The following is a 22,575-nucleotide window of genomic DNA, read 5'->3' as shown; positions in this document are numbered from 1 at the left end:
TTTTCCTTTTTCATGCTCTTGCCATTTCTCACTCCTGTAGCTTTGCTCTTGGGGTTGCCTCTGCCTGGGATGCCCTTCGCCTCCGACCTCTCCTCTTTTACTGATTAACTCTTACTCATTCTTCATCTTAGCCAAAAGGCCGGTAAGTGATAACTTATTCATTCTTTAACACTCACCTGATTTGGGAAGGCTTCCCTAACTGCCCCCCCTCTCCCCTGTCATAACTGAGTTAGGTGCCCTTCATCCTGTGTATACCGTGTCGTCTAATAATTGCCCAGTGTGTCTGCTTTACTGGATGCCAGTGTGTACTCCCTGAGGGCAGGGGCACTCCGGATTCCTCTTTGTGCCCTCAGTGCCCGGCACAGAGTAAGCAACCAGTTCACTTCTGTTGCCTGGCTAAGTGGAGAAGTAGGAAGGAAAAAAGGTGGCTTTCAGACATACTAAATAGTCTGAAATGTTATTAAGATAATTGACTTTTACATAGGCAGTGTTTTTATATCAACGTTATCTATTCCCATATGCCTGTTTACTTTTATCATGTGTGCTATGAATGTTGTGTTATATTCCTGATGAAGATGTATTCTGCATTTGGTTTTTAGGTTAAAGCCATTCACATCCACTCTGACATGTTCTCAGTTCAAAATGGCTTGCTGACACCAACACTAAAGGCTAAGAGACCTGAACTGAGAGAGTACTTCAAAAAACAAATAGAAGAGCTTTACTCAACCTCCATGTGAAGTTCAAGGAAAGTTCTTCTCAGTATAATGGACTATGTAGCAATATTATAGTTATTCTTGGAAGTAATGAGTCAGAATGATGCAGCCGAAAATGAAACGCACGTGACCTTATGACTGAGTCTTTTCCTGTCCCAAGAGGTCTTTAACAATATTTTCTCTATCATCACCAAGTACACTTTATTTTTATTACAAGGGTATTGTAGCAAGCTGCTAAAAATATTGCAAATGGCAATGTAAAAATCAAGACTTTTCTCAAGAACTGTGTACCACTAAAAGTAATATATTCTCAATGTTCACAGAACTTCTATTAAACATAAAGGAAAAACATAACTGATATATTGTACTTAATTATTTGTGGCATAGTAGCCAGGTACAGCAAATATCTAGGCAGTGTGGACTACCTCATTCAATAACTAATGGTCAAAATCATAATTAAATCATGCTTAAAAAATTAAAACTAATACAGAATCATGCTAAAACACAAAACATGATAGCTCACATTCTACATAACTGCAGATTCTTTAAACAATGACAATCCTTATTGATGTGAAAAAGATTTTCTCTCTGGTTTTTACTTTTATTCATGAAGAATGCACAGTTGAATCTTCTTAAAACAAATGTATTTACATAACATTTTACAAAGATCTTTCAATACATTTTCATATTCATTAAACTCATAAAAATATTAAGGAACTACCTAGAAAAAATGTAATGTACAACTACTTCAAGGACAGTATGTGTATGTTCGTGGAAGTCTTACCACATGAATTATAAAAGCTGTCTGTTGACTCTACAATGAATGGACCTTTGGGGGAGACTTAGGAGAAGAAACCCAGAATTATTTCTCAGGGCGGGCAACAATTAATGTATCTATGTTCTTTGCTGGGTTCTTCTAGTCTTCCATCCTCACTATGTCCATGCCAGGCCTGGGAAACCCAATATGGGAACAATTCTGAACGATTACACTTACTTCCAGGAAGACTATCAAGGCAGGATGCAGGGAGGAGGGGATGTTATTTCCAAATAAAATAAAATAATTGTTCGACAACTTAAGTTGGAAGAACCTCTTCCAGATACCCCTAGAAAACTTTTTAAGTTCATCATAGATAGATATCTCCTTAGGGAATAATTCCATTCATAGAATCTCTAACCACTTCTAAGCTTACCCACAAAAACCTCTTTTCTTACATTATGTATTTTAAATACTTCTTGCACTTGGGTGCCAACAACGTCATAGTTAAAGCCCAGCACAGACAGCAGTTAAGTTGCAAACCTCAGACTGTGCATCTGCAGAAGGGCCTGCAGAGCCAGGACTCTGAAAGCAGAGTGGGGGCAGTATTCACCATCCAGAAGCTCCTATCCCCTGGAGCAAATCCAAAATGTGAATAAATGCTCTTGGTTAGAAATAGCATAATCACACAGGCTTACTAGATGAATCTGCATCAGTGATTATACACTGATATTTCAGTCTTTGCAAAAATGGACCACAGCTTCATTTGATGTATTTATTCAATGTTTCACATGTTCCTTTGCTGCATTCTCTCTGCAGTCCCACTACTGGCATGTATAGATTTGACTTTCAGTTAAATGAGTTAGTGCTAGGCATGTTCATTTTTAAGGGCATTTCTGAATAAACCAATACTAAAAATGTCCAAGGACACATCTATATAGCATTAATTTTTATATTTAATATATATTTTATTAATTAAAAGAGAAAATCATTACCAGAATTGAATATTCATGCTATTTTAAAGGCAAGTAGTTTCACATTTTGGAGAAAATGAAGCTGTTTCCCATTGTCCCTCCACTCAACTAAATTGTCATAGTTTGTTTCCAAAAGATTTGGGGAAATAGCAAATAATTTAAGATTTATTTTGATTCTGTTTATACTTCATAATACTTAGAGATGACTGTGGATAACTTAACATTTCTTCTTTTTCTCACTTTAATCTTATGTTTCTACTAGACTTCCTGATCTGTGTGTGTAAACCATCACACTTGCGCCTATAAATAGGTTACTGCGGATGTGCTGAGAAAAGTCAACAGTGGGCCCTAAATATATTGCATGTACATTTATCTTTTCCTCTGTTTAACTCCACTGAATTTTTTAATAAAGGAGAAATGAAACAATACGTGTTAACAGAAAAATCCTTCTTGCTTCAGATTTCCCAGTTTTATTTTGAGGGGAAAAAGTTTGTATCTCTCTTTAACCAATATAGAAAAAGGCTGTGTACTTAAGACATTTACATTCATAGTGGATGTCACATCCGTTTAAGTCTAGAGGTATAACAGAGATCAATTACTTAAGCATAAATGTGTTATTAAGTGCTTAGCCTTTTATGTGTTTCTCATTCAAATGTGTTAGTAATTCTTACATTTTACAAACTAAACTTATTGTATATAAAGCTATAACATAGAATATACACTATTTTTTTCCTTTTGCCATAAAAGACATCTTTATATTATTTTGTGATTCCCCTCCAGGTGAAAGAAAACTGACCAGGCATGGTGTATAGGCCTAACTCCACATATTAGGAACTCACAAACTGAGATGTCTAAGGAATAAACATTACATGTCTCCTTTACATGAACAAGTCAACTTTTCACTCTCAATTTAGATAAAACTACAAGCATGAGAAAAATATAGAACTTTTCATTGCAGTTTTTATAGTCAGGTAATGTTTTAGCAACTTGAAATCAGCACTTAATTTGTATTACCCATCAAAGAACCAATAATATTTTATTTTTCTGCAGTAAAGGAAATGAATTATCTTTATTTTCCAAATGTCTAAAGCACAAATGTGATATAGTTACTTAGAATACAAAATACTATGAAATGAATGTAAAGAATGGAAAAATGTATTTTTGCATGAAAAACAAATCACTTAGAAACTTGCTTTATGTCTCAGGAAAAAAAAATAATGAATGATCATATACAAAATTGATAAACTATATGTTGAGCTTAGTTGCTGTATTTTCTTGCCTGTTTCTATTTTAAGGAAGCATATACATGAAAAGAAAAAACCATCCTGATAGTCTGAATTTTCTCTAAAGTATGCTGCACAGTGCTTTGTGCGAATCTACAGTTAACTGCAGTAAGAATGGGATTAACTTGCAAGTGAGGACAAAGCCCTAAATGAAAAACTGTTCACTTAGAACATGTGAATGGTTAAAACCCAGAGGCAGTAGATAAATACTACCTGGAACACAAGCATTTCTAAGCACGGTCCCAAACAAAAGATTTTCATGAGGTGACCGTGGCTTTTAAGCATTCATTTGACTGATTATTTTTATTTTCCTTGTTAAGTCGTTGCAACAATTGCATGGGGGGAAAAGGATATTTTTTGAAAACTTGCTTCTTCTACTTTCAATTTCTAAAAATTGAGGAGATTAAAAATTTACCTTTTAAATATGCATAAAAGTATTTTAACTGTAATTATATTTTTAGTTGCTTTGTTATAATAGCATGCATATGAAATATAAAATGCATTTACAAAAACTTTTGTAAAAAATAAAGATTTTTTTGTTTCTCAAAGTTGCTTATAATTACTATTTTATATATTTATTTAGTGTAACCCCTTGATGTTAGTCTGTTTGGTAATCATAGATCATAGTGCCTATGGTAAACATGGTATCAGGCTGTATCACTAGTCAGCATACTCTACATCCTCTGTAAGGGTCCCCAAACTCCAAAGACTTATGGTTTCCCCGAGAAGCTCTCCTTTGCTTTGCACATTTGCTATTGCCAAATGTGTCCTGAATTTAATTCATTTTTATATTTTTAAAGGAACAAATCACTGTATTCAAATTTTGCACCATGATGACGCTTAAACAGTATTTCCATGATGTCTCTACCCATATACAATTGACAGGTACACTTTCTTAAAATGGTATATTCTGCCATGTCTGAGTTATGCAGAGTCTGCCTTTTTTATATATTTGCTACCATCGACTCCTCTATTTTCACAGCTTTTAGTGTATTTGGGGCCACTCTCATCTCTTGTCTGGAATATTACAGTGCTTTTAAAATTAGTTTTCCTGTTTCCACCTCAGCTTTCTCAGATTTCACCATCCACATTTCACTTAGGGCGAGCTTTCTAAATTGAAAATCTGGTCGTGCCAGTCTCCTGCTTAATATTCCTTCGATGACTTCCCATAGTTTCCAGGATAAAATTCAGACTCCCTGGTTCAGCACACAGGGTCCATCATCTCTCCTCCAGCCCTTCCTCCATAGAGCCTTGTCTCCAGTCATACCAATTACTTTTTGCAGTGCCCTAAAAGCATCATGCTTTTCTTTGCCTCCATGCAGCACTTATAGTCCCCTTTTCATAGAATACCCTTCGCTTTTATCCCCCTAATTCCTACCATTCATCTTTTGAAATTCAACTGTCCTTTTCTTTAAGAAGCTTCTCACATGGTTGTGTGGTTAACTGTCCCTCTGCCCCACTCCCACTCAGACTGTGAGTTGAGGATGTAGCCCCAGTGCAGAAAGTCTGGCCCATAATGGATGCTCAAGAAAAGTTTCATGAATGAAAATCTCCTTGACTCTTTTTCACATGTTACATAGCATTAAGATGGCAATACCTGAAAGTACATTTCATGTATCCCTGTTATTTTTTTTCCCATCTTGTCAACTAGGCAAAAATAAGCTGGTTTTCAGTTGAACCCTAAAATCTGTGGATGGTACCACAAATGAAGCTGCTCAGGACTGGGAAGGGATGTCACTATGTAAGAAAACATTATTCAGAAAGATTTCCTCTGGGCTCCAGAGAATCTTAAACCCACACACTAGCTGTTTTCCCAAAAGCTTTCTTCAGAAATCTCTCAAAATTTGGAATTTGTTTTCCTATGGAAGTTAGCATCTCCATAACTGTTCCAAATCAAGTCAAACCCATCACATAACCAAAATAAAACCCTGAAAGCAGAATTCTGAATGGAGATATGGAAGCAGTACCACAGGGAAAAGAAAGATGTTCAATTTAACACTCAGCTGAATGCTTGCACTGGAATTTGTGTATTTGGGGTTGGAGCAAGGGGAAGGAGATGACTGAGTTGAGATATCTCTACCCTACCTCACATTTTTGTAGGGGAAACATTTCCTTCCACTTTCATAGGCTGGCTAGGTGAAGCTTTTAAATCGACCAAATCTGTCTGTAGTCCCTTCCCCTCCCCTTGCTTCTTAAGGCTTCAAACTCCTTTCCTTACTCTCCCCATCCCTTTCTCTTCCATGTGTTAGGAGGAATGGAAGCATGGCAAGCACACTAACTAGCTGAATGTCAGGAGCTCCATGCCACCTGTGCCAGCCATCTGTCATGATGAGCCTCCAAGGCTGTGGTTTGCTCAGCTTCAAACAGAGGGGACAAGCAGATCTCTCCGAGGACGCTTTTGGCTCAAGAAATCATACCAAAGGTTATTTCCAGTTTTGAAACCTAGGCATTAATTCCCATAAACCTTTACTTGATGGTACTTCAGTGAATGTAGTTCAGTATAGAGTTCCAGGGATTAGCGCCACCAAAGGACAGATCAGTTTTTGCTTTAAGCTGTTTTCCTTTTTCAATATGTCTTCCATTTCTAGGCCAAGGGCATTCCAGTACCGAGACTTCCCAAAGGTCATTTAAGTTTTTTTTCACAACATTCCGCAAAGGGAAAGAGGAGAGCCTGAAGACCTGGCTTGTAAACTAGAGACTGCCTGTTGGCATATTGTGGATGTGACTAAAGAAAAGATGTTGAAATATGATAATAGCTTTATACTGTAATAAAACTGTGAGATTCTTGACTAAAGAACCATTTCTAATTCACCTCTGTATCCCCAGGACCTACCACAATGCTTAACACAGAGTAAGCTGATGGGTAAGTATTGATTCAGTGACGCAAAGCACTATCTAATCAGGTAAGAATGCCTATCCTCTGTTCTTTACAAAGTTGTTTTAATGATTAATTATGTATTAAATTGATTGTCATAAGTGACTTTCTATGGGCAGATCTTGAATAAAAAATTCAGAGTGATTTTATTATGAAAATATTATGGATATATATGTGCTTGTATTTACACACACAATATTGGAACATCCCAGAAAAAGTCTTTGAGTTTTTGTAATTTCATCTGTACCATTGGCATTTTTCAATGTTAAATTATTTTTTTAGGTAAGAAGATGGTTATTATGTCCACAACATGCTTATCAGATGCAGCCTGATCATTCAACCCGGGTGTAGAGAGAGGGTGGTCATTAGTATGTTCCTCCATTTGGGCAGAGCCAAAGAGCTGAGCCCTATGGCACTAGGAGGGGAGCCTCTGTGGAACTCTCTACCTAAACCACAAGGCTGCCCAGAGATGACCAGAAGGTAGTTACTAAACAGGGACTAATGGATTCTGCTAGTCTCTGAGAAGAAACCTCCTGGAACCTAAGCTCTTCTAGTGCTTGTTTCACTCCCAAGTAAAATGGCCCCCCAGTAAACTGGCAGGCCCAGTGACTGAAGTTAATTGCTGAGGACGACACTCCCTGTCACTTTAATGTGCTTTCGTTTCTCTGACCTTCCTGCACTGACTCAGGCTGACCCCCAGCTAGACTCTGTGTGCTCAGAGACCTCAGACTCCACTACCACGGCCTTCCTGGTGATGTTAAGGAGAATGGCCCAGCTATCAGTAGCAGTTGTTGGTCCCGTCAGATTAATGAGAAAATGAAAAGCAAAGGAACAACCTACTGGACCAGGGAAAGCTTTTATCAATAATTTCTCCCTCGGGACAATGCGAGGATGCCGATGCGAGGATGCCTGCGCGTGAAGCCGCTGCCTGGAGCCCAGTGTCCAAGCCAACCTCCCGCCAAGCGCCCAGGCGCTGCAGCAACAGGTGGGCCGACCCCGCCCCGTTCCTCCATCTTCCCAGAAGCCGCCGCGCGGTGTGGCCAAGATAAAAAGGCGGGAGCTAGGCCGGCCGCTCCCGTCTAGAGCAGGGGGTCGGCGTTGTAGGCGCTTCCTTGTTTTCTTACGTGTTTCCTCCTGGGCTGCTCCGCAGGCCGAGTCTGGACGCTGGTTCCTCAGGAAGGCCACGAGACAGGCCGTCGAGGGCTAGAAGGCCCCTGAGGCCTGGGAGTGGGGTGGCAATGTGGTCGCTACGGGTCTATACCCGCAAGAAGCGGGCTGAGAGGCTCAACCTAACCCCGACGCCGGATCTAGGTGTTCCCACAAAGGCAGAGGACCCGTTAGGCCCTGGCCGAAGTCTCTCTGCCCGCTGTAAGCCCCGCCCGGCTGGCCTATGGAGCGGGCCGGGGTGGGCGAGCGTGGAGGTTGGGGGGGGGGGGCGCGTCTGGGCCGCAGCAGGACGGACCTCCAAGGCTTTCGCCCTAAAACGTACCGTACCGCCCTCTCTTAGGCCTGAAACGAAAGGGCAAAACGCACGGTTTGCCGAAAATCAAGGAGAAAGCGGAGCGGAGTGGGCAGGGAGGTAGCAGCTCTGGGCCGCTGAGGTGCGTAGCCACGAGAAATAGGCTAATGCCTTCTCAAAACTTAAGTCCTCATTTTCTGCTAACAACCTCATTCTGGAGTCTTTGAAGAACATGAATAGCTAGAATATTCTAATTTTGCTCTTATTGGAACACAGACCTAGAAATTTGACTTCGGAAAGTTTTTTTTTTTTTTTTAAGAGGAAATTTTGCCAAGTTACCTGAAAGCAAGTGAGATAAAAACCTCCAGGAAAGCATTCCTGGCTTCAGTTGGGTATTGATACAGTTCACCCACTGTGTTCGTTACTTATTCCTAATGATGTCCCCAGAGAGCCTTTCAGATTCTAAACAGGGTAAACAGTGAATGGGGATGAAGAGGGCCAAGTCCAGTCAGTGCAAACTAATTATGTTGTTTGTTTGTTTGTTAGCACTCGGTTAAGAGGTACAGGAGAGAAAAGCCTGCAAGAAAATAGCACTAGTGCAGAGGCCCAGGATGAGAAGATTGCTCCACTGAATGTATGTATGTTTCTCCTGTGGTCCTTGAATATCTTCGTGTACAGACCCTGGTACCTGATGTACCTCCAGATGAAACTATGGCATGGTCTTTGTTCAGTAGAGACTATATCGCTTTGTAGTGTTTTTTATAAACATTGATGTTGTGTCTTTAGACAGGACCTTGAATTTATGATTATAATAGATTCACAGCCATGCATTTTCGTTTTTTCTTTCCCTTGGCAAAAATTTGAGAATTCATTGCTGGCTAGTTTTCTGTGTGACAGATATAAAACGTTTCTTAGTAATTCTTTTATATTTGGTAGTAGTTAAACACTTCAAAGTCATTTTTATGTTTTCTCATGTTGCATTAGTAGCTAGAAAGAGAGGATTCATTATCATTAGAATATTATAAAACTTATTGATCTACCGTATTTAATATGGATTCTGTACATTATTTTAAAGATGTACAGCAGTAGTTTGGAAAAACTCAGGTTTTAAAAATTGCCGTGACTCATCTGACATTAGCATTAAATTTTATAGTCCTGCTCCAGTATTTTAGCTTGCATATTCTTTTAAAACCTGTTTTTGGAGAGAGGGAAGTTTTAACAAAAGGCATTTTTAAAAAAGGCTTTTCACCGAGATTTTAAGTGTTAAGTGTTCCTAATAGATGACTGAGACTATGCAAAAAAGTAAACATCTTCTTTTAATTTTAATATATTTCCTTCCATTCCTTTTTTTCTGTGCCTTTTAAAAATTTTACAGATTATCTTATTGTATATTCCTCTAACATTAAGTAATTTTCAAAAATATGGTTTTTAGTGCCCGCATAGTGGTTTGTCTTATAGATAGATAGATTGTAATTTTTATAACTATTTTTCTGGGGTTGGAGGATTGAGATTGTTTCCAAGGTTTTCACAGAAATTTTTTGTGTACCTCTAATTGTTATCCTAAGACAGTTACTTTGCAGTGGGTCAAGGGTTAGATTATGTTTAAAGCTTTTGATTCATTTGGCCAATTGGCACCATCTTATCCTGAAACTTAAAGTATAAATACATATATACACATATATCTACATATACATATATATATTTGATGGATGAAAGGTAGCATGTTGTTTCACTTTCTATTTCTTTGAATGCTAATAAAGTCGATACTTTTTTCTCATTTTATTGGCCATTTGTATGGTTTTTTGTGAAATGCTCATTAGATATTGAAGATATTTATACTTTTGCACACACATATGACAAATACTTCCATATTTGTTAAACTGTATTTTTGATATTTTAAACTTATGTGTCTGTCTTTTTTTAAAATTTATTTTGCTTTCATATTTAGAGGGAAAAAAGCCCTTCCTATCTAGGGGATTAGAAAGAATCTAATCTCTGTCTTCTAGTTGCTGGGTTATCCCACAACAGTTGGTTGACTACTATATTGTTGACTTCTTAGATATGTCCACAACATTATATTTTAAGATTTATTTCTAGATTTAATATTAAATATCAGACTACATCTATATCAATCAGCTGAAAGAATCTGTTCCATATGAAACTGGCATACGAAGTCGACATTAGTTTTTCCTAATATTTTCAAAGTAGCCAAATCAATGTGATATAATATTGTAATATAAAAATATTCAATCTCATAATTTGTGCTTTATCTTTCTTATCTCGCATAGGAGTCGGAGACGTATTATCTCCAGGTTGACAGTAGTTCATCAAATAGTGAACTAACATCAGGTAAGATTGTCAGATATGAACATACACAGCTTGTTTTCTTACAAATGTAAGTATCCATTTGTATCTCTACCCCACCTTCTCATCTCAGTGGCAGAGGTGTCTTTCTCCTGGTGCAAGCTGAACCCTTCTGCTTGTGCTCTGGACTTCATTCCTAAAGCTTTCAGGCACACACCAGTAAATTATAATTGTGATAAGTGCTCTGAAAGAGAGGTTGACTTGGGTGTAACTGAATTTAGTTGGAGAGATTTGGGAAGGCTTCCATGGAGGAATGCCAATTTCTTTGAGATCTGAAAAAAAGTAGAAATTAACTATGCATATGCAAAGAGATGAATAAAGAGCAATCCAGGCAGAGGGAACTGAATGTGCAAAGACCCCAACATGGGACTGAGCATTGTGTGTTCAGTGAACTGAAAGAAGGCCAACATGGCTGAAGTAGAGCGAGGAGGAGGAGATGTGATAATAAGACAAGGTTGGCCAGACAACAGGCCTTGCAAAGCCTTGTAGGCTAGGTCAGAGATACTGGTGTTTATCTCTGGAGCAGCAGAAAGCCTCTGAAGTCATTCAAATAGGGAATGATATGATCACGTTAGCTGTAGTACGGATAGAAGGAGGAGTGGAAGCAATTAGAGTTCGGAGGCTACTGCAGTAGTTTAAGGGAAGAATGATGGCACTTTGTACTAAGGGATGATATTGGAAATGGAAAGAAGTGGGCGTATCTTATGGCTGTTGTAGGAAGTGAAATAGACAGAATTTGGCAAATGAGGGGTGAAGAAGATAGAGGTATCAAAGATGACCCCTGTTTCTGGCTTGCATAACTGGGTATAAGATGGTGCCATTCACTGAAAAAAATCTTGTTTGAGGGAAAGATCATAAATTATCTTTTTAATAAATTATGGATGCCTTTAAGATGACTAAGTAGCAGTGTCAAATAGGCAGTTGGATATGGAGGGCTGCTGATAGAAATTTGTGAGCCATCTACATATTGGTGTAATTGAATTTACTTTAAAAAACAAGAAAGGATACCATCAACACACCAGAAATACTGAGGAATTCTTAAAAGCAAATGAGATCAGAATAATGAATATATGAAGAGCAGAGAAAAAGCACTGCAGAGATAAGAATAGCTCTGGAGATAATACTTAACTCAAAATGCTTGATCAATAAATGCAAAACACTATAATAGAGGGGACCCTGAAGGAATTGTCAAGGTGATGGATTAAGCACTGTATTCTGGCACTACATGACTTGGCCCCCTTCTTTCCCTTTCTTATATTGCAAACACTGGCAGCTACCAGTGCCTATTGCCAAGATAAAACCGTGGGAATTACTCCCAAGCAAAGTGAACTAAGGGGCTTGTTCCTAAGGGTCAGTGCTGGAGCTGGAATGAGAGGCAGAGGAGAGTCTGAAGTAACTCCACATTGCCACAAGGATGGCACAGGGGTGAAAAAGTAAAAGATGTACATTATGCTTATGCTTCTAAGCCCCAGAAAAAAGATAAATTATGGCTCTCTGAAGTAAGAATTCTGATACAGGAGACTTCCAATGTGGATACTTGCTAAACAATTAGGGCAGTGCTCCCACGTAACCTGAAATACCCAGAAAATACAGGATGGCATCCCCACCCAAAGCATAAGTTCTCAGAATGTCTCATCACTATTCTAAAATCTCCAGAGGCAGGCTATTGTTTCAGAATTTATACTCACTGCCATACAAACAGATTATCAAATGGAGATACGAACAGATATTCAGAAACAGGAAACCTTTGAAGAAATTTAGTGCTATGGAAGAGAGACCACAAATGTGACAGACAGAGAAATTAGTACCCGAAGAAATGGTAGAAAACTTTAAAGATCACTGTAGAGACAAGTAAATATCTCTCTAGAGATAAAAGGCCATTGAATCCATAATATAATGGGCTTCTAGAAAAAAATTATAGTCCCTGGAAGTTTAAAATATCGTCAAATTTAAAAACTCAGGGAATGAGCCTAATATTGGGATGCATTTAGCTGAAAATCAAATTAACTAGCTAGAAAATAGAATAGAGGAATTTTCTTAAAATACAGAGCAGAGGAACATAGGAGGTGCTCAACAGAGGTTTTTCTTTCCTTCTTCTCCCTTCTTTATCTAGTAACTTCTGCTTGTTCTTCAAAAATAGATTCAGGTGTCAGCTCTAATGGGAAGCCTCTCCTGATCGCACTTCTCCCTTTCTAGATGAGTTGTTCTATCCTGGTAATTTTCTGGCACTCTTTGTATACTTCCGTTATAGGAATCAAAACAACTATAACCATTTTTGTTCTTCTAGGCTTTAAAGCCATTGAAAATAAGCAGTAACTTTTATCTTCCTATCCCATGCTTGGGACATAATATAGTTTGAAATGCTTGCTGAATGAGTTTTCTACTCTCTTTAGAGGAAATAGATAATTTAACCATCATCAGTATTTTCTAAAATTATAGTTTAAACATATGATAAATGTTCTTGGTTACTACCTTTATCAAGTTTATGTGCGAAAAGAACGAGGAAATAGAAAATAGACTGTCTCTAATTTACAAACTGGTTGTGTTCTAAGTTCATTTGTCAATTGATATTTGAGACCTAGAATACTTTTTCCCATAATAAAATGTAAGTGGTTAGATTTTGAGTAGCCTATAGAATTCTATTTAACATGTAATTAATTGTTTTAATTTTATCTTAGAATCTAGTGATTTTGCAGCATGATGAAAATTAACTCAGGATTTCCTGTTTAATGTTGAGGATTAAACATATACATTTACTTCTCTGTTCTGAAATCTCACTAAAATACCATTAAAGGCATAAAAAAGGCATGAAACCAAAAGGTGGAGGAAAGGGGAGAGAAGAGATTTTACTTGGCAAGAGATAATCAACAAGAGTTTGGAATCTGGAAGGTAGATGAATAAATTATAATAGGCCTAACAGATCAAACAGACCAAAAAAAGTGGGGGGGCACTGAAATCTAGGTACCTAAGAGTGATGTCAAACCATGAAGCAAACTGACAAAGGCTGTAGGTTCAGGAATTAGAGGCATCGTGTATTCCTGAAAAAAAGATATAGATAATGTTGAAAATAGGATTTTTGGAAATCTTTAAAAGTAGCAGTTAAGACAGTTTGATTTCTTCCCCGACACTGTGACCAGATGGCTACTCTTTTTCCCACCCTGGCAGTCCAGAGATGTTGAAGAAGAGGGTCTGAACTCAGGGATGCTAGCTACTGCTAAGGGTGCTATATTGAAATCTAGCCGTGAGGTGTGGAAGGAGGAAGGAAGGGAATTAAGTAAAGTCTGTATACTTTGTGGTGAAACCCAGACTCCTTACCACAATTTGGGAAAGTACACCTCAACTAAGAGACTGTAAGATTCCTCTTTTGGAAACTTCTTTGCCCAGGAGAAGACCTGTATTCTGGCAGTCATGATCTGGTCCCTGTCCAAATACCCTTCAGTAAAGCCCACTACTTCCTAAATCCCACTCATGAATCCTGAGTTTCCAATTGCTGTTTTAGTGCCTCATTCTTGAGCATTCAAGAATTACTAGTCATTTTTAAAAAACATTTTAAAAAAAGATAGATACCAAATAAAAAGAAACTTGAAGGACACAGACAATGCATAGAAAAGAAACTTTTAAAGGTCGTATTTTCATTATTATCTTCAGGATATTGAAAAAAATGTCCATGAAACAAGTGCAGGCAGCTCTAAAAAGGAACACTCATAGAACAAAAAGGATTCTTAAAAAGTAAAAATATGAAATCAGAAATAAAAATTCTACAAGGGGTTGGGTAGTGATTTTAAGGAAATACTCCAAAAGTTGAACAGATATCAAAGAGAAGGTAAATGGTAGAAATTGTGGTGACACAACTCTGTGAGTATACCAAAAACCACTGAATTGTGTACTTTAAAAGGCTGGGTTTTATGTAATATGAATTTTATTTCAATAAAGCTGCTATTTCAAAAAGAAAAATAATTGGAAGATGAGTCCAGGCATTCTAACATCTGAAAAATAGTAGTTCCAGACATTACAAGGTAGATAGAAAGGAAATTATTAAACCACCAGCTGCCCATCACGGTGAATGAAAAAGATCCACACCAAGGCACAACATTATGTAATTTAAAAATCCTCGGGATAGAGAAATCCTTGAGTCTTCCAGAGAAAACAAAATACTGATTGCAGATAAGCAATCAAGAATATGAATAGCATTGAACTTCTCAAGAGCAACTCCAGAAGCTAAAACATGGTGGGAAAATGCATTTCTTTTTCTGAAGGGAATTGATTTTGCAGACATAGGATAGATCTTCACCCAAAATTTGCCTGAAATTTCAAGATTAATGATGCCACCAACATACCAAGAGTCTATTGAAAGGTTTACTACTGATATAATGAGGCCTTCTGGAGAGGAGGGTGTCTCCTGAGAAGGACTGAGAATGGCTTCAGAGAGTACGGAAAGGAGACTGGTTTGGGGTTTTTAGGTGGTTAGAGGGTAGGGCTGGGATGAGGCTTTCCATGCATGGTTTTAACTTGCCTGCCGGCATTGCCAAAAGATGGGGCACCAGGGCTTATCAGCTTGCCCAGATGTGGGGCAGAAGGGGAAGACGGAGCAGTGAGGTTTAAATCTGTCAAGCACCAAAAAATACAATCACTCTTTTTAATATTCTGGTCAAGAATTCTGTACCCAGCTACACAATCACTCAAATGTGAAGATAGTATAAAGAAATTTTTAGACAGGTCTTCTGTGCATCTTTTCTCAGGAAATGAAGAAGATACTCCAACAAAACTAGAGAATAAATCAGTAAAGAAGAAATCATGGGATCCAGAAATCAAAGGTTCTAATACAGGAAGTATGTGAAAGAATTTCTTAAGATAATGGTAAAGAGAAATCCCAGAAATACATCTGTGCAGCAGTCTAGAGGACAACAACCAGTCCAAATTTGAGCAAGTGTATTGAGCTCTCCAATAGGAATACTTTAAAAAGGTGGGGGGCAGGGAGGGGAAGAAGGAGGAAAGAAAGAAGGAGAAAAAGATAGGAAGGCAGGGAGGAAGGAAAGAAAGAAAAAGAAAGGAAGTGATAGATGCTCTGGCAATTTTTTTTAAGTATTGCGAGGAAATTTCTACTTCTGTAAGAAGTTGGGATGAAATGGATATTAGAAAACTAATTTTAAAATCAAATAATCAATAACTCAGGGGAAAAACAAAAACCTGTAGCAAAATGATGATATAGATAATATGGCTCCTAGTACATGGCTCAGCTGTAAAAATATTTGAGCAACCATAGTAATAAAATCATTGAATACAGTTAATTTATAAATATAAAGATAGACATTAAATGAAACAGTAGAGTTAATAGAGTTGAAAATAGGTATCTCTAGAGAATAGGAAATTACAGTGGGGAGCTATGAGAGGTTGCAGTTTTTGATAAAAGCCTTGTAGAACTGTTTGACTTTTTAAAATGTATGGTATAAATTGATATAAATGTAATTTAAATTCATTTTTATTTCTAACTTGTGACACGAGGAACAACCTTTTACTGATACAGTCATGAACATTTGTTTATTCTTTTCTCTACCCAGCTACTCAGATTGTGAGCACAGGGCTTTCCTAATTTCTGAGCCTGGCTTGAGTTCTGGGTTTTTGTGGAAGGGATAGCTCTCTTGGGCGTGATATTCATGGAATTTTGAGAGATGGAACACAAGAGAGGTATAACAACACCTGGGTGAGAAGGTTGAAGATAGAATGAGAAAGTAAAAGTAGCAAGGATAGGGAAGGGCAATCTAGGGCAGTTAAAATAGGGGAAGTAAAAGATACTCGGAGGGAATAACCTACCTGTGATGTCTGAGGAGGTGAAGGATGAAGGAAGGATTGGGCCAGTCAACTTAAGTGTTGCAGTGGTGGCTGGAGGAGGTGGCCAGGTAGAAAACAACTATCAACTTTAAGGAGGGGCTTGGAGTGGAAGAGAATGGTGTAACGAGGTCAAAACAGGAAGGACGAAGAGTTAGTTGTCTCCGGTAGGTAATAAGTGAGCAGAGATAGGTATAAGTCAGCTAACTCCAGGTTGGGAGATAATGGGTTTTCAGAGCAATGCTCTCTTTCATTCTTTATACCCCACCCCACCAGTTTCTATTAGTGCTGATCTCTGTTTTGCCCTGTTGAAAATACTTGATAAATGTTGACTGATTACAGCAGAGTATGTCTTCCCTTTTCTTACTAAACTTTCTGGTTCTTAACTTTAAGTACTAAGTTCTATCCCTGTCATTTATTAGGAAGTTTTTCATCTAGTTTACTCTCACAGGGATGACTTTAAAAACCTCTAAGTCTGGGAGATTTTCTGTTCAGATATTTTCCCCCATTTCTGATTGAGATATTTGTTTTCTTATTACTGAGTTTTAAGAGTTCTTTATATTTTGAATTCCAGTCCATTTACAAATGTTTTCTCCTAATCTATGGCTTGTCTTCTCACCTTAACTGTCTCTTTTGAATAGAAGTTTTAAAATTTGATGAAGTCTAATTTATCATTGTTACTATTTTATGAATCATCCTTTTACTGTTATAGCAAAGAAATCTTTGCCTAACTCAGTGTCATGAAGATTTTCTCCTCTGTTTTTTCCTAGAAGTTGTTTTAGGATTTATGCTAAGAATTATGAGGCATTTAGAGTTAATTTTTTTGTATGCTTTGTTTTTGGTTTTGTTTTGCTTTTGCATATGGATATCCAGTTTTTCAAGCATAATTTGTTTAAAAGAGTGTCCTCTCTCCACTGAAGTGCCTTTGCTTCTTGGTCAAAAATCAGTTGCACATGTATGTGAGTCTATTCCTGAGTTCTCTGTTCAGTTCCTCTGATGTGTGTTCCTTTGAGTTTATGTTTAGGCTCATAGTTTTTAAATGGAGTAACTGAAATCACTTTCTTCTCCTCAGCTAGTTAGCTTACAACCAATGGGTTACTTTTATATAAAACTTGAATTTTTGAGTGAAGAATTACAACTGAACCAAAGTAGGAAAGGAATAAATTACAAAACTTTGAAATAGAAAAGGTTTATAATGCATTTTTTCCACATCAAAAACATAATTATTTTCTAAAATTGAAATTAAAGTTGTGTACCATAGTATGCTTTTTTAGTTGTATGTTTAATTGTACATTCTTAGTATACAACTGCATATACATTTCTACAAATTTGAATTCTTAGGATTTTGAATCGGTTACTATTAAAACATTTTACCCTTTTTATGTGTTTGCTTATTCTGCAGGACTAAGTTTGCAGCATGATATTTCTAGCTCTCTTCTAAGTTATTCAATCACAGACTCTTATACAGAAAACAAGAGTTTTGAAGAGAGTTTATGTAGCCTCCCATCACCTGAAATCTTCAGAAGATCAGATTATTGTTTAGGTGAGAAAATAATTTCAATCTTAAGTTGTTCAGTATAGAAATTGTTCCTCGTCCACAAATCCTGCAATGAATAATGTTCCTTTTGAGAAGGCGTACTTGTCTTCCTCACCATACTTTCTTCTGCCCACTATCCATTGTGTTCCATAGTCAGCCACATAGGACTACAGATCACAAGCTCAGTTACACCTATGTCCCATTAACTATCATATCACTAAATAACAAACTGCTATTCCTTGATGTCAGTTTTAAAGCTTATACATAAAGCTTATACATAAAATATGAGAGGCAGCTCCCATGTATGCTGTCTTAGCCACTCTGTGTCATTTGATCTGGTTTACGCCATTTATATTTACAGTAATTAATAGTAGAGAAGGACTTACAATTTTGTTCATTGTTTTCTGTTTTTGTAGTTCTTTTTGCCCCTCTTTCCTGTCTTGCTATGTTCCTTTGTCTTTCATTGACTTTTTTATGCTGATATGCTTTGATTCCTTTCTATTCTTATGTGTATTTTCTATAGGTACTTTTGTGTGTGTGGTTACCATGGACTTAAATCAAACATAGTTTTAACAATCTGTTTTAAGCTGATAACAAATTAACAAAAACTCTACACTTTTTCTTCATCCCTCACACACACTTTGCATTACTGTCTTAGATCAATAATCTTTATAAGGCAAAAATATGTGAAAGAAAGCAGGTGGAGCACTGCAATAGCCCAAAGATTGTTTACTACCTTGACGCCATCAAGGCTTGTCTTTTTTCTCTGTCGCATCCAAAACTTTCAATTACCGTAGCATGGTATGGACTGGGGACCTAAGTTAGGGAGAAAAAGGTAACCTGCCACTTGTGTGCTCTTACTCAAAGTTTTGTGCCACTTCTTACTGTTTCTTTAGATAGGGAGTATCCCAAGTTGGAAGAAAACCTGCTATGTAAGAATTCCACTCTTTTGGATACCAGTAAAGCAGTAGCAATAGAGAAGGCACCACAGTTTCCAGACCTCTCTGCAATTTTAGGTAAGTTTCACATTCTTTTCTTTTTAATGTTTTTTTAAGACATTTTTTATTGATTTATAATCATTTTACAATGTTGTGTCAGATTCTAGTGTTCAGCACAATTTTTCAGTGATACATGGACATATACACACTCATTGTCACATTTTTTCCTCTGTGATTCCCTGTGCTATACAGTATAATCTTGTTTATCTGTTCTACAATTTTGAAATCCCAGTCTATCCCTTCCCATCCTCCGCCCCCCTGGCAACCACAAGTCTGTATTCTATGTCTATGAGTCTATTTCTGTCCTGTATTTACGCTTTGTTTTTTGTTTGTTTGTTTTTGTTTTTTAGATTCCACATATGAGCGATATCATACGGTATTTTTCTTTCTTCTTCTGGCTTACTTCACTTAGAATGACATTCTCCAGGAGCATCCATGTTGCTGCAAATGGTGTTATGTTGTCGGTTTTTATGGCTGAGTAGTATTCCATTGTATAAATATACCACCTCTTCTTTATCCAGTCATCTGTCGATGGACATTTAGGCTGTTTCCATGTCTTGGCTATTGTAAATAGTGCTGCTGTGAACATTGGGGTGCAGGTGTCATCCTGAAGTAGGGTTCCTTCTGGATATAAGCCCAGGAGTGGGATTCCTGGGTCATACGATAAGTCTATTCCTAGTCTTTTGAGGAATCTCCACACTGTTTTCCACAGTGGCTGCACCAAACTGCATTCCCACCAGCAGTGTAGGAGGGTTCCCCTATTCTCCACAGCCTCTCCAGCATTTGTCATTTGTGGATTTTTGAATGCTGGCCCTTCTGACTCGTGTGAGGTGATACCTCATTGTAGTTTTGATTTGCATTTCTCTGATAATTAGTGATATTGAGCATTTTTTCATGTGCTTTTTGATCATTTGTATGTCTTCCTTGGAGAATTGCTTGTTTAGGTCCTCTGCCCATTTTTGGATTGGGTTGTTTATTTTTTTCTTATTGAGTCGTATGAGCTGTTTATATATTCTGGAGATCAAGCCTTCGTCGGTTTCATTTGCAAAAATTTTCTCCCATTCCGTAGGTTGTCTTTTTGTTTTACTTATGGTCTCCTTTGCTGTGCAGAAGCTTGTAAGTTTCATTAGGTCCCGTTTGTTTATTCTTGCTTTTATTTCTACTAGGAGAAAATTTTTGAGATGTATGTCAGATAATGTTTTGCCTATGTTTTCCTCTAGGAGGTTTATTGTATCTTGTCTTATGTTTAAGTCTTTGATCCATTTTGAGTTGATTTTTATATATGGTGTAAGGGAGTGTTCTAGCTTCATTGTTTTACATGCTGCTGTCCAGTTTTCCCAACACCATTTGCTGAAGAGACTGTCTTTATTCCATTGTATACTCTTGCCTCCTTTGTCAAAGATGAGTTGACCAAAAGTTTGTGGGTTCATTTCTGGGCTCTCTATTCTGTTCCATTGGTCTATATGTCTGTTTTTGTACCAATACCATGCTGTCTTGATGACTGTAGCTCTATAGTATTGTCTGAAGTCTGGGAGAGTTATTCTTCCAGCCTCTTTCTTTCTCTTCAGTAATGCTTTGGCAATTCTAGGTCTTTGATGGTTCCCTATAAATGTTATTATGATTTGTTCTAGTTCTGTGAAATATGTCCTGGGTAATTTGATAGGGATTGCATTAAATCTGTAGATTGCCTTGGGTAGTGTGACCATTTTAACAATATTGATTCTTCCAATCCAAGAGCATGGAATATCTTTCCATTTTTTAAAGTCTCCTTTAATTTCCTTCATCAATGGTTTATAGTTTTCTGTGTATAATTCTTTCACCTCCATGGTTAGATTTATTCCCAGATATTTTATTACTTTGGGTGCTATTTTAAAGGGGATTGTTTCTTTACTTTCTTTTTCTGTTGATTCATCGTTAGTGTAAAGAAATGCAACTGATTTTTGAACGTTAATTTTGTAACCTGCTACCTTGCTGAATTCTTCAATCAGCTCTAGTAGTTTTTGTGTGGACCTTTTAGGGTTTTCTATATATAGTAACATGTCATCGGCATATAATGACACTTTTACCTCTTCTTTTCCAATTTGGATCCCTTTTATTTCTCTCTCTTGCCTGTGCTGTGGCTAGGACTTCCAGGACTATGTTGAATAGGAGTGGTGATAGTGTCTTGTCCCAGATTTTAGTGGGAAGCTTTTGAGTTTTTCACTGTTGAGTACTATGCTGGCTGTAGGTTTGTCATATATAGCTTTTATTATGTTGAGATATGTTCCCTCTATACCCACTTTGGCAAGAGTTTTTATCGTAAATGGGTGTTGAATTTTATCAAATTCTTTTTCTGCATCGATTGAGATGATCATGTGGTTTTTGTCCTTTCTCTTCTTGATGTGATGTGTTACATTGATTGATTTGCGTATGTTGAACCACCCTTGTGTCCCTGGGATGAATCCCACTTGGTCATGATGTATAATCTTTTTTATGTGTTGTTGGATTGTATTTGGTGATATTTTGGTGAGGATTTTGGCGTCTGTGTTCATCAGAGTTTCACATTCTTTTTCCTCATATTACAGGGGAAAACCTTCATGTATATTGGAAAAGCAAAGTAGTTTTTCTTTTGAGTGATTTCTAAGCTAAGTTCATTGATTGGGATTACTTTTGGCTACATGTAGCCAAAGGTACATAGCTACACATAGCTAATAGTAGGTAGCTTAAGCACATATGGGTTTACTTTTTTTAATGTTTATTTTGAATTTTAGAATTGCAGAAAAGTTACAAAAATAATACAGAGGGTTCCCATATGTTTCCCACCCTGCTTTCTCTAATACTATCTTATATGACAATGATGAGAATCAGGAAATTAACATTGGTGTTAAACTCTTAACTAAACTACAGACCTTCTTCACACTTCACCAATTTTTTCCACTAATGTCTTTTCTTCTGTTTTAGGATTCTCTCTAGGCTCCTACACTGCATTAGAGTCTCTTCTGTTTCAGGATTCTGTCTAGGATCCTACACTGCATTAGAGTCTCTTCTCCCTTAGTCTACTGCAGTCTGTGATAGATCCTCAGTCTTTCTTTGTATTTTATAATCTTGATATTTTGAAGATTACTGATCAGTTATTTTGGAATGCCCCTCAATTTGAATTTGTCTAGTGTTTTCTCATAATTCAAAAGAGATTATGTGATTTTTTGATAAGAATACCACAGAAATGATGTTGTATTAGGAGTTCTTGATGTAAGTACATATATCTTATTGCTGGTGATGTTAAACTTCATCACTTGATTAAGGTCATATCTGCTGATTTTCTCCATTGTAAAGTTACTAGTTTCCATTTGTAGTTAATAAATATTTAGAAAAAGATAGTTTGAGACTCTGTAAGTCCTGTTCCTCGTCACACTTTCATTCATTGATATTACCAGTCATCAGAGGAACCAGACTGCAACAGTTATTACCATGGTGTTCATTTAATTGTGATTTTCTGTTTCACTCTTTCCTGTTACATTTATTGTCTGGGATTCTGTCATAAAAGAACTATATATTTTCTGCAATTTATTTGTTCAATTATATAGATATGGAGTCATGGGTATTTTATTTTATTGGTTAAAATCCAACACTTTTATTTATTTATGTACTTATTTATTTATTCTAGTACACACACAAAGAAGTTTCAGAATTGTTAATCCAGACCCCTGTGAGAAATACATTTACTACAGCATTTATGTGCAGTTCCGTTTGTCTTTAGCAATACAGTATCCAATCAACATACTCTTTCCCAATTATGTAGGCTAGTTCTTTTCT

General features: G+C 37.1%; 2 protein-coding genes across 19 annotated transcripts in view; both read left to right on the top strand.

Annotated features, from left to right (window-relative positions):
• The window catches only part of ACSL6 (acyl-CoA synthetase long chain family member 6), a 63,369-nt gene extending 55,921 nt beyond the window's left edge, over positions 1-7,448 (top strand). For 12 of the 13 annotated variants that reach the window (XM_032476667.1, XM_032476666.1, XM_032476663.1 and 9 more), the window contains exon 21: positions 600-2,874. In XM_032476667.1, coding sequence (XP_032332558.1) covers positions 600-737 — 138 coding nt within the window. In that variant the 3' untranslated portion in view covers positions 738-2,874. Of the gene's footprint in view, positions 1-599; positions 2,875-5,973; positions 6,147-6,550; positions 6,588-7,287 lie in introns of those variants that run through there. The other variant, XR_004318705.1, reaches the window with a different exon arrangement.
• A 350-nt stretch (positions 7,449-7,798) lies between these two features.
• The window catches only part of MEIKIN (meiotic kinetochore factor), an 84,285-nt gene continuing 69,508 nt past the window's right edge, over positions 7,799-22,575 (top strand). For 5 of the 6 annotated variants that reach the window (XR_004318706.1, XM_032476672.1, XM_032476670.1 and 2 more), the window contains exons 1-7: positions 7,799-7,967; positions 8,107-8,200; positions 8,605-8,692; positions 10,347-10,407; positions 15,162-15,251; positions 17,651-17,791; positions 18,682-18,801. Coding sequence is in view for 5 of the 6 variants with exons in the window: in XM_032476672.1 (XP_032332563.1) it covers positions 7,838-7,967; positions 8,107-8,200; positions 8,605-8,692; positions 10,347-10,407; positions 15,162-15,251; positions 17,651-17,791; positions 18,682-18,801 (724 nt within the window). In the remaining variant the exon portion in view is untranslated. The remainder of the gene's footprint in view (positions 7,968-8,106; positions 8,201-8,604; positions 8,693-10,346; positions 10,408-15,161; positions 15,252-17,650; positions 17,792-18,681; positions 18,802-22,575) is intronic. The other variant, XM_032476669.1, reaches the window with a different exon arrangement.

This window comes from Camelus ferus, chromosome 3 (genome assembly GCF_009834535.1).
Source record: "Camelus ferus isolate YT-003-E chromosome 3, BCGSAC_Cfer_1.0, whole genome shotgun sequence".
Lineage (NCBI taxonomy): Eukaryota > Metazoa > Chordata > Mammalia > Artiodactyla > Camelidae > Camelus > Camelus ferus.
The sequence above is the reverse complement of the archived record's forward strand: the minus strand, read 5'-3'. Positions and strand labels throughout refer to the sequence as shown.